This window comes from Arachis hypogaea, chromosome 15, assembly GCF_003086295.3.
Source record: "Arachis hypogaea cultivar Tifrunner chromosome 15, arahy.Tifrunner.gnm2.J5K5, whole genome shotgun sequence".
Lineage (NCBI taxonomy): Eukaryota > Viridiplantae > Streptophyta > Magnoliopsida > Fabales > Fabaceae > Arachis > Arachis hypogaea.
This window is the reverse complement of record NC_092050.1, coordinates 123,864,263-123,875,435: the sequence shown is the minus strand read 5'-3', so window position 1 is coordinate 123,875,435 and position 11,173 is coordinate 123,864,263. Positions and strand designations below refer to the sequence as shown.

At 44.1% G+C, this 11,173-nt stretch overlaps 1 protein-coding gene across 1 annotated transcript; it reads right to left on the bottom strand.

The window, feature by feature from the left end:
• Positions 1 to 10,240: 10,240 nt before the first annotated feature.
• LOC140179304 (uncharacterized) lies at positions 10,241 to 10,780 on the bottom strand. The gene has a single exon (XM_072218020.1). It carries the CDS (start codon positions 10,778 to 10,780, stop codon positions 10,241 to 10,243), a length of 540 nt encoding a protein of 179 aa, XP_072074121.1.
• Positions 10,781 to 11,173: the final 393 nt, after the last annotated feature.

Below are 11,173 nucleotides of genomic sequence, written 5' to 3'. Positions count from 1 at the left end.
AACAATTTGGAAGGAGGGTCAGCTCCCAAAAAGAGAACCAGAACCCAAATTCTAACCAACAGCCAGAGAAAAAATACCAAAGAGATAGAAAGCCAACTCCGTTAAGCCTGATTACGTCAGGGTAATCCTCTCTCCCCCTATCTATTTTTGTTCTGTGTAGAGGGTTTTTTCCGTCTGCTCCACAGAGGAGAACGGAGGCTAGAATTTTCTGATTTGAGACTGAATTCCAGATGCCCTAAGGTCAGTCATTTATTCTTTACAGATGATTCTATTTTGTTTAGTAAGGCGACAATGAAAGATTGCGAAAGTTTATTAAAGTTGTTTAAAGACTATGAAGAAGTGAGTGGTCAGATGATAAATTTAGATAAGTCTTCTGTTTCTTTTAGCAAGAACACTCCTCTATCAGTCCATGATCAGTTGGCTGCCCTGTTATCTATACCACATGTTGGATGCCAGAACAAGATTTAGGACTTCCAATAGTGGTCAATAGATCGAAAAAAGAGACATTTAATTTTGTCAAAGACAAGGTTTTGCAAAAATTACAACATTGGAAGCGAGCTTTGCTTTCAACTAGTGGCAGAGAGGTTTCAATAAAAGCAGTGACAACTGCAGTGCCTCTATACATACTGAGCTGCTTTAAGCTCTCCGAGACACTATTAGAGGACATCCAAAAGTCAATAATGCAATTTTTCTAGGGCCAAAGGAACGCAGAGAAAAACATGCAATGGATTAATTGGCGGATTGCTTGTAGACCAAAGAACCAAGGTGGTCTAAATTTTAAGGATCTTAGGACTTTTAACTTGGCTATGTTAGGAAAACAGGGATGAAGGTTGATCTTTCGGCCTCACTCTAATTTACAATGTCTATCAAAGCAGATATTTTAAATTTTCAACCTTCATACGCGCAGAAATAGGTAATAATCGATCTTGGGGTTGGAAAAGTATTCTGGAAAGTAGAAAAGTTTTGGAGAAAAGTATTTTTTGGAAGATTGGAAGGGGACATTCAGTTAAAATCTTAGAGGACAACTAGATAAAGCAAATTCAACCAAATAAAATTCAATATCTCAACCATTCACACAATTACCCGATTTGGGTTTTTGAACTAGTCCTACCAGATTAAAATTGGAATCAAGAGCTAATCACCTCAACATTCACACAAAGCGTAGGGCAGGCAATCATAAACACAAGCATCAGAACAACAGAAGATATAGTTACCTGGAATAAAGAGAAGAATGAATGCTACTCGGTTGTCTCTGGATATACATTGGCCTTTCAGTTCTAGCATGCATTAGTTGAGTTTTTGTCGGAACAATGCAGAAGGAGAGAAATCTGGAGTTTAATTTGGAAGTTGAAATGCCAGTCCAAAATTAAAATTTTTCTATGGAAAGTAATGCATGAAGGCTTACCAGTCAAAGAAAGATTGCACTCTAGAATCCAAATGGTGAACCCAATCTGCAATCGATATGATGCTACAGTGGAATCAACTCTCCACTGCCTCACCCAATGCCCGAAATCAGAGAATGCTTGAAAAATAGCAAGCCTTCCCTTGATAAACCAAAAAACAAAAACATGGAGATGGTGGTTATGGCTCTAAGAACAACTCAAAGGGAGAAGGCAAATGCAAAAAGAAACTCATTTGTCAGCAATACTAACCTATACTAACCTGGCAGATTTGGAAGATGAGAAACTTGAGAATCTTCGAAGCCAAAGTCATTTCTCCTCAAGAAGTAATAGCTATTGCAAGGTTCGGAACTCTGGAAGCAGTGGCTAACCTCTATTGATGAAACTCCAAGAACGAAGCTCCTTCTCCAAAAAGTCAAAAAGTCAAAAACTCTTCTTTTTTTTTTCACTTTACCCTTTTCACGCCCTTCAGTAACATTTCTTATCTTAATTAGGAGTTAATATCTAGCACTTTTGTTTAGTTGAAAAATTCTTGTTTTTCTGTTGCTGTAAGCTCAAAATGAGTTTTTTATTTTATTGCACCAATAAAATTTGTCTTTAAAAAAAAAACAATAATTCTGTGTCAAAAATTAAAATTTTTATTTCTATTATAAAATTAGGTATTTGATATGTACAATTACTATTACATCTTTATTTACTATATTTCTTATCAAATAGTTCTTTCGGTTCATATTGAGAAAACTTACTTTTAAATACTTTTCATAAGTAAGCAGTATAATATTTTTTGTTAATTAAATAAATTTTAATTTTGTATTTATTATGTTCTATATTAATAATTTAAATTTAAAATTTAGAGTTTAAAATATTTTATTTTTTTATTTTTTAACCTTTAATAACAAATTAATTTGCAAAAATTACTACACACTTATTTGGAATAGTTTGAAATAAAAAATTTATTCACAAGAATATGTATAATAAACAAATATATTTGTATTTTATTCTTCAAAATATTGAAAACCATTCTCGACAATTTGTATTATTAAACAAATAATTTTTTTTATAATAACTACGTAGAGTAATACTCAATTTGACACCTAAAATTTAAGGTTGAATTTAAAATAATTCCTAAACTTATAATTGATTCAATTTGAATTTCAAAATTTACAACAGTAATAACTCTTGTTAACTTTTGAGCTTATCTCCATTAATGTTATGTTAATTTTACCCATTAACTTGTCATGATTTAGACTCTTCACCTAGATTTTATGTGAGTGAGATCTACTAGAGTGTTTAAAAGCTTAGTTAACTTTGCATAACATCCTCACAAAAACGATAATAACAAGTTTAATTCGTGAAATTTGAGATTTCGGAAGCAGCGCCGTCAACCTTCTAAAAGTTTTAATAGGCCTCGACCATATGAAACTTAAATGAAGAATCCAAATCGCGACTAATTAATATACCAAATCAGCACGCGGTAATAGAGATCAACTCAAAAATTAATATGAATTATGATTATAAAGGCCAAACTAAAATTTTAAAACTTAATTTGAGCCTAACTTTAAATTTTAAAGGCTAAATTAAATATTAACTCTAGCTGTATATAATATATTTGAAAATATAATTAATTGGAATATATTCTTAATTTTAAAACAAATGATTGAAATGATGACTTAGAGTCTTATTAAAATGTGTCAAACACATATTTTAAAAATACTAAAATTTAAAATTTTACATAAAAACTTAAAAAATGTAAAATTTTGAAGTTTCTTATACATTAAACAAAATTTCACTTTCATTCCGTTATCTAATTTTTTTATGAAACATTTTGGTTAAATTTATTATAATTATAATTATTTTATTGTTATTATTGGTTCTACTATATGGTGGTCGGTTTTAAAAACTGAAAACTTTGTCGCCTTGTGAAGTGGTTGAGTGTGCTTGTTTTGCTAGTTGTCTGGTTGTTAGGCGGATGGTCACAACTCTCTACACATGACTCGGATTTCCCTTATCAGACTACATATAATTGTTGATCTTTAGAATTTTCTGTAATAGAAATCTAAAAATTCAAAAGATATCGTAAACACTGAATTTGTTGAGTGCTAATGAACATTAAAAATTAGTCATTAGAATACATGTAAATATCTGAATAATATTGTACGAGATATCTCTGATACGGGTTGAAGGGTGGATCGGGAACCTGCGGATCAAGACCGAAGCCGGGTCGCTTGACTGGAGCAATGGGGGGTGGTACCTGCAAAGACACTCCGATGCTCAAGTCAGAATGGATCTAAGAGGTAGAAAGTGTGAGGAATGAATGAATACCTGGAGGGACTTGGGTCCTCAATTTATAGGTGTTGGTGAGTATCTTATCTTATCTTATCTTATCTTATTTGGCTAAGATAAGGGAGACGTTTGAATTCGAAAGTCGGTTAGGAGCTCTGGAGGGCCGGTTCTTGGGCCTTTTGAGCGAGGTGCGGTTTGGACCCGGGAAGCCGAGGTTGGGTGCAGTCCCGGGTCTGGGATCTGTGGTTCAGATCCGTAACAGTTGTCCCCGCAGCGGGAGAGCGAGCGAGGTCGGTCTGTCGCTGGGAGATATTATTCCTACCGTGGGCTAGGCCTCTTTGGCTTTTCTCGAGTGGTCGTTTTTGAGAGGAGGTTGGTGCCTCGGTTTTGTTTCGTGGAAGATACGTCTGACCGTTTTGGTCTGTCATGACTCTTCCGTGTCTGCTGCGCCCGTTGCGTTCTTCGAGGCGTGATTTTATTAGTTTCTCTTTTCGAGGGGGCATTTATTGTGAGGGGGCGTTTTTCCTTTATTACCCTTATGTTTCCTTTGCTTTTCAGGGGTATTTGCGTTATTTCTGCCCTCTTTTCGAAACCGTTTTTTGGCTTTCCGCTTTCTCTTCCCTCTATCACTTCACTTCCCTCTATTACTTCATTTTCTTTTGTTTTTCTCTCTTGGATAATTTCTTCTTCCTTCTGTGGATTCCTCTCGGTGCCGTTTTTGTCAACTTTCTCAAGCTTTTTCCAGGCTCACTTTCTGCATTATCAGGTTGGTCTCTTTCGCTTTTCTTCTTTTCGTTTTATGGTGTATCTGTTTGTTCTGTTTCTGCCATGTCTTGTTCTGCCTGTTTCCTTTGCTGCTTTCGTTTTTGGACCGTGTTTTGTGTTTTGGGAGGTGGTTTTCGAGTCTTTGGAGGGGCTGAGCACCGCCGTGTGGGTTGGTAGTGGCGGTAGGTTTTGCCTTGCTTCTGTATAGGGTTAGTAGGCTGATGGTGGTGCTCCTCCCTGTTTTAGGTATGCACCGGCGGAGAAATGAGGGTGTGGGTGCCCCAATAGCCCCTTCCAGGGGCGTTCCCACTGGCTATACTTGGGTGACTAGCGATGTGTGGGGCGTTCCGTCACGGATGACGGAGGACGATCTTCAACGGCTCCGTAATCAGGGGGCGATTTGTGGTGGTGGTGATGAGGAGGGGCGGTACGAGCTCGTCCTCCCGGACGCCGACGAGCGCGTCTGTTATCTGAACCTTCATTCGCCCACTGTTCCGGACTGGATGTGGGTTTACGAGTCGATGTTCACTCGGCTCGACGTGCGGTTTCCTTTCTCGCCATTTGTTCAGGATTTGCTGAGTCGGTGTTCCGTGGCGCCGTCTCAGCTTCACCCGAATAGTTGGGCTGCCGTGCGGTCTTTCGAGTTGGTGTGCCGGTATCTCGATCTTCCGGCTTCTGTTCCTGTTTTTCTTTTTCTTTTCTTATGCACTCTCCCGACTAAGGAAGGGAAGCATAAGAAAGGATATATGTCATTTCGTGCTCAGCCTCATCGCCGAATTTTTGGGTTGTTTGAGAATTCCTTTCACGGTTTCAAAAGGGAGTATTTTAAGGTGCGCCCCATCCAGGGGCATCATCCGTTTTGGCTGTCGCCGGAGGGCGTACGCCGGTTTTCGACATACTGGAATTTCCGTGCTGGACCGTCGGTTCTGACTAAGTTCACCTATGACGGTTTATCTCAGGAGGATAAGGACGTTGCCAACGTTTTGTGGCATTTGTTTGGTGAGCGTCCGTTGAATCCTCGAGATGTCATGGGGGATCCCGAGGCTTGTCGGGTGTATATCGGTGTGTGCCTTGTCCCTTTCTCGATTTTTTATGTTTTGTTTTCCCGACTTTGTAACTTGATTTTTCTTTGGTTTCTTTCAGTTGAGATGGCTGGTGGGCTGACTTCTCTGGCAAGGTTGAAGGCAGCGATGGGTCGGGAGGAGGGGTCTTCGTCTCCTTCTACCCCTGTCTCCAATCCTGCCGTGGATTCTCAGCCGGTTTCTCAGGAGGTGATTTCTTCGGGTGCGCGGGCCGACGCTCAAGTTTCTCCTGGTCCTGCGAATTCGCCTGAAGTCGTCGTGGTGACGGCTGCTGAGGCTTCTCGGAAGAGAAAAAGGCCTGATGATCCGAGCAGCGAGACTTTCGAGGAAGAGGGTTTGGTGCCTAGTGTGATGGACCGTTGTTTCGATGCCCTGGGGTTTATCGATCAACACTTGATGCCTGGTACGGAGCCATTTTTTTATGGCTGCGATGTTTTGTTCCAGGCCAAGTCGGTGTATCGTGCCCTTCTTCGGTCTACCGTCGTTGTTCGGAAGGCTGAGCCTGTGATGGCTCAAGTTAGTTTGTTGGATAAGAAACTCCGCCATTCTCAGGCTGAGATGGTTAAGCTGAAGGAGAAGCTTGAGGCTGCCGAGATTGCGAGGGAGAAAGTAGTGAAGTCTTCTGAGGAAGCCGAGGCAGAGATTCTCTGGCTTTCCGAGGTCGAGACTTCACTTCTTTCCCAACTGGGTGAGGAGCGGAAAAAGGCTTCTAATGCGGGTTCCCAGGCTGCCGTGCTTCTTGGTGAGTTGGAGGCTCTGAAGGCCGAGGTTGCTGCCTTGAAGAGGGAGAAAACGGAGTTGCTGGCTGATGCCAAGGATGCGATTACCGCCACTGAGGAGACGATGAAGGCGCAGGCCCTGGTGTTGGCTCCGGGTGTGGATGTGTCCGTGATGGGAGCTTTCAAGACCGTTCGTGATGGCCAGATAGTCGACCTCGAGTAGCTTTATCTCTTGTAATTTTGAATTTTTGCTTTTAGACTTGGTTTGTTTTTTTGGATATTTTGGTTTGGCCGTGGGCCGTGTAACCGTGACTTCGTAATTTCGGGTTTCGTTTAACGACTTTTTCGGCCGTTCGGGCCTCTTTTGTATATTCCGTTTAAAGCTATTCCGTTTTTTAGTTTATTTCACTCCCTGTTTGGGATGATCGGACCGTCGTGTGGTCGGATTTTCGTGGATATCCGTGTTTTGGGCCTGGATAGGGTGATCGGTCCCCCAGTCGTGGCCGTGATTTTGTTTCGTATTTGGGACACTTAAAAAATAAAGAATATAGGGATAGCTTTTAATGGAATTTTATTGATGGGTGGGCCTCGTTAAAACCCTCCGTGTGTGGCGGGAAAGAGTACCTGGGATTGATACTTAAGCGAAATTAAAAAAGATTTTAAGATTCGTTAAAAATGGGAAGATAAGTGAAGAAAAGACGATAACCAAAAAAGAAAGGGGGTGACCTAGCGAGGTCGGTCTAAGTGTAGTATTGTCGTAAGTTGGCGGCGTTCCATGTCCTCGGGACTTCATTGCCGTTGAGCCGTTCGAGTTTGTATGCTCCATTTCCGATTGCAGCCTTGATTCTGTATGGTCCTTCTCAGTTGGAGGTGAGTTTTCCCTCTCCTGGGGTCGGAGACCGATGTCGTTTCGTCGTAGGACGAGGTCGTCAGTTGCGAATTCTCGCCGGATGACTCCGTGGTTGTATCTTAGGCTGATTATCTGTTTTAGGGCTAGCTCTCTGAGATGGGCTATGCTTCTTACTTCGTCAATGAGGTCTCGTTCTGCTCCCTCATCGTTACCTTCGACTGTTTTTCTGGGGCTTGGGTCTCCGATCTCTACCGGGATGACCGCCTCCACCCCGTATGTTAATCGGAAAGGTGTTTCTCCTGTGGTCGTTTGAGGTGTGGTTCGGTATGACCATAGGACCGATCCGAGTTCGTCGGCCCATAGTCCTTTGGCTTCGTCGAGCCGCTTTTTGAGTCCTTTGACGATTATTTTGTTTGCGGATTCCACCTGTCCGTTTGTTTGGGGGTATTCTACCGAGCTGAAACGGTGAGATACACGTAGCCCTTCCAAAAATTCTCTGAACTTTTTGTCAGCAAATTGGGTTCCGTTGTCCGAGATAATGATCTCGGGGATCCCGAATCGGGTGATGATCTGTCGCCAGAGGAATTTTCGGCATTGGGTTGCCGTTATGGAGGCCAGGGGTTCGGCTTCGATCCATTTGGTATAGTAGTCTATGGCGACGATGAGGTACCTGAGTTGACCGGGTGCTGTAGGGAAGGGTCCGACGAGGTCAATCCCCCAGGTGCCGAATGGCCGTTCTGCCGATATGATGCTGAGCTGGTGTGGGGCGGTTTGGTGGATATTGGCGTGCCTTTGGCATTTGTCGCAGCTTTTGACTATTTGTATGGAATCCCGGATAACCGTGGGCCAGAAGTAGCCCGCCCTGATGACTTTTTTGGCTAATGTTTTGCCTCCGACGTGGTGGCCACAGCAACCTTCGTGGATTTCGCGGAGTATGTACTCCGTGTTCTCAGGTTCGATGCATTTGAGCAGGGGTTACGAGAATCTACGTTTGTATAGCTGTCCCGCGACAACGGTATAGTTGGCGGCTTCCCTTTTTATTCGTTTTCCCTCTTTGGGATCCGGCGGCAGTGTTTCGTCGAGGAGGTATTGTAGGATAGGGTAGGTCCAAGATCCCTGGTTCGAGGATGTCAGATGAGCGTTGGTTGTCGTTGACACGGAGGGTGACTTAACGACTTCCTTGATTAGCGATTTGTTACTGTGTCCTGGTTTGGTACTGGCTAGTTTGGAAAGTAGGTCTGCCCTGGCGTTTCGTTCCCTAGGAACGTGCTGTATGGTAACGTGCTCAAATCCTTCTTTTAGTTTGTTTACCTTGGCAAGGTATTGTTGGAGTCGGGGATCTCGTGTCTGGTAGTCTCCGTTAATTTGGGAGCTGACTACCTGTGAATCGGTATTTACCTCTAGAACCTTTGCTCTGACTTCCCGGGCTAGGGCTAGGCCTGCCAAGAGGGCCTCGTATTCTGCCTGATTGTTTAAGAATGGGAATTCGTATCGTACTGACTGTTCGATCATGACTCCGTTTTGGCTTTCGAGAATGACTCCGGCGCCTTCGAAAGTGATGTTCGAGGAGCCGTCAACGTGTAGTTTCCATGATTCGGGGGTGGAGTCTCCTGGTGTCATTTCGGCGATAAAGTCGGCCATGGCTTGTGCTTTGATCGCGTATCAGGGTTCGAACTTGATATCGAACTGGGATAGTTCAATGGACCATGCTAGTATTCTGCCCGCTAGGTCGGGTTTTTGTAGTACCTGCTTGACCGCTTGGTCGGTTCGGACCGTCACAGAATGAGCCTGGAAGTATTGTCGTAGGCGCCGGGAGGCTGTAAGGAGTGCGAAAGCTAGCTTTTCTAAGCGTGAGTAGCGAGCTTCCGCATCCTGTAAGACTCTGCTTATGAAGTATACGGGTTTTTGTTCTTTTTTCTCGTTTTCACGGATGAGTGCTGCTGCGAGTGCCTCCTCCGTTATGGAGAGGTACAGGTAGAGTGTTTCTCCTGTCTGGGGTTTGGCGAGGATTGGTGGTTCCGCTAAGACTCTCTTGAAATGTTGGAACGCTTCTTCGCATTTCGTCTCCCACATGAAAGGGGCCCCTTTTTTCATTAGTTTGAAGAAAGGGATCGCTTTTTGAGCCGATACCCCGAGAAAGCGTGATAACGCCGTCAATCGGCCGGTGAGCTTTTGGATGTCTTTAAGGGTTTTTGGGCTTGTCATTTTGAGGACGGCGCGACATTTCTCTGGGTTTGCTTCAACTCCGCGTTGCGTGATCATAAAGCCGAGGAACTTCCCTGCCTCCATCCCGAAGGCACATTTTGCCGGGTTGAGTCGCATTTGGTGCTTTCGTAGGGTGTTCATTATGACCTTGAGGTCGTTGGTGAGTTGCTCGCCGGATTCAGTCTTGACGAGCATGTCGTCTATGTAGACTTCTAGTTTGCTTCCGGATAGGTTTTGAAATATCTTGTTGACAAGTCTTTGATAGGTGGCTCCAGCGTTTTTTAGGCCGAAGGGCATCACTGTGTAGCAGTATGTCCCGTCCGGGGTGATGGACGCTGTTTTTTCTTCGTCTGGTCGGTGCATCGGGATCTGGTTGTAGCCGGAATATGCGTCCATGAAGCTGAGGTATCGGTGGCCGGATGCGGCATCTACTAATCCGTCGATGTTTGTTAAGGGAAAGGCGTCCTTCGGGCAGGCTTTGTTGAGGTCCGTGTAGTTGACGCACATTCGCCATTTCCCGTTAGATTTTTTCACTAGTACGACATTGGCTAGCCATGTCGTGTAGGGGAGTTCCCTGATGAAGTTAGCTTCGAGTAGGGCTTTAACTTGCTTTTTGACCTCGGCGGCTCGGTCTGATGACATTTTTCATCTCCTTTGTGTCACTGGTTTAGCCTTGGGGTCCACGGCTAGCCGGTGGGACATAAGGTCGGGGTTTATTCCTGGCATGTCGGCTGGTGTAAATGCGAACAAGTCTCTATTTTGCTTCAGGAGTTGGGAGAGTTCTTCTTTAAGATCATATGGGAGGTTCCTATTAATGAAGGTGTATTCCTCCTTGGTTGGCCCTATTTGTAGCTTTTCCATGTCTCCTTCTGGCTCTGGCCTGGGTTGGTCGTCTTGGCGGGCATCCAGGTCGGCTAGGAATACCTCGGCCGCATCTCAGGATTTCTTTCTTAGAGCTAGGCTGGTTTTGTCGCATTCGGCTGCGACCTCCCGGTCCCCGTGGATGGTACCGACGGAGCCGTCGTCGGTTCTAAACTTCATGAGGAGGTATTTGGTAAAGATGACTGCGGAGAAGTCATTGATTATTTTTCTTCCGAGAATCACGTTGTAGGCTGTGGAGTCTTTTAGGACTACGAATTCCGATAGGATTGTCTTCTTCTGGTTGCTCGTTCCTATGGTGATGGGAAGGGTGACTGAGCCATCTGGTTTGAGAAAGTTGTCTCCGAGTCCCATGACACCGTTGCGGTGTGTTTGGAGGTTGTCGTTATGAAGCCCGAGTTTGTCGAAGGCTCCTCGAAAGAGGATGTTTGAGTCTACCCCGGTGTCCACCAGTATCCTTCGTACTAGTCCTGTTCCGATTCTGGCCGAGATGACGAAAGGGGCATCTTCGGCCGAGGTGCCGTGTTGGCAATCCTCTGGTAAGAAGGTTATCGTGTTGTCGGCCGCAGTGGTTGGAGTTTGGTTTCTGACAGCCATTACTTTGAGATCTTTTTTCATTGTTAGTTTTGATTTGCTCGATACGTCCTTGCCTGTGATGACGTTTACTATGATGGTCGGGTCTTCCTCTGGGCTTTCCCTGGGGGGTTGCTTTTGAGTTCTCGGGTTACGCCCTTCTCTTTTCGGCGACCTGTCTCTTTCCGTACGTCTTGGTTCTCTGATGATTTTGTCAAATTCTGGGAGTTTGCCGTCTCGTATGGCTTGCTCGAGGGCATCTTTAAGATCGAAACAATCTTGTGTTTTGTGACCGTAACCTCGGTGGTAGTCGCAATAGAGGGTTTTGCTGCCTCCCGTCCTTTCTTTGAGTTGTCGGGCTTTCGAAATGATGCCTCGATCTGCTATTTGGTGGTATATCTCGGTAATTGGTGCTGT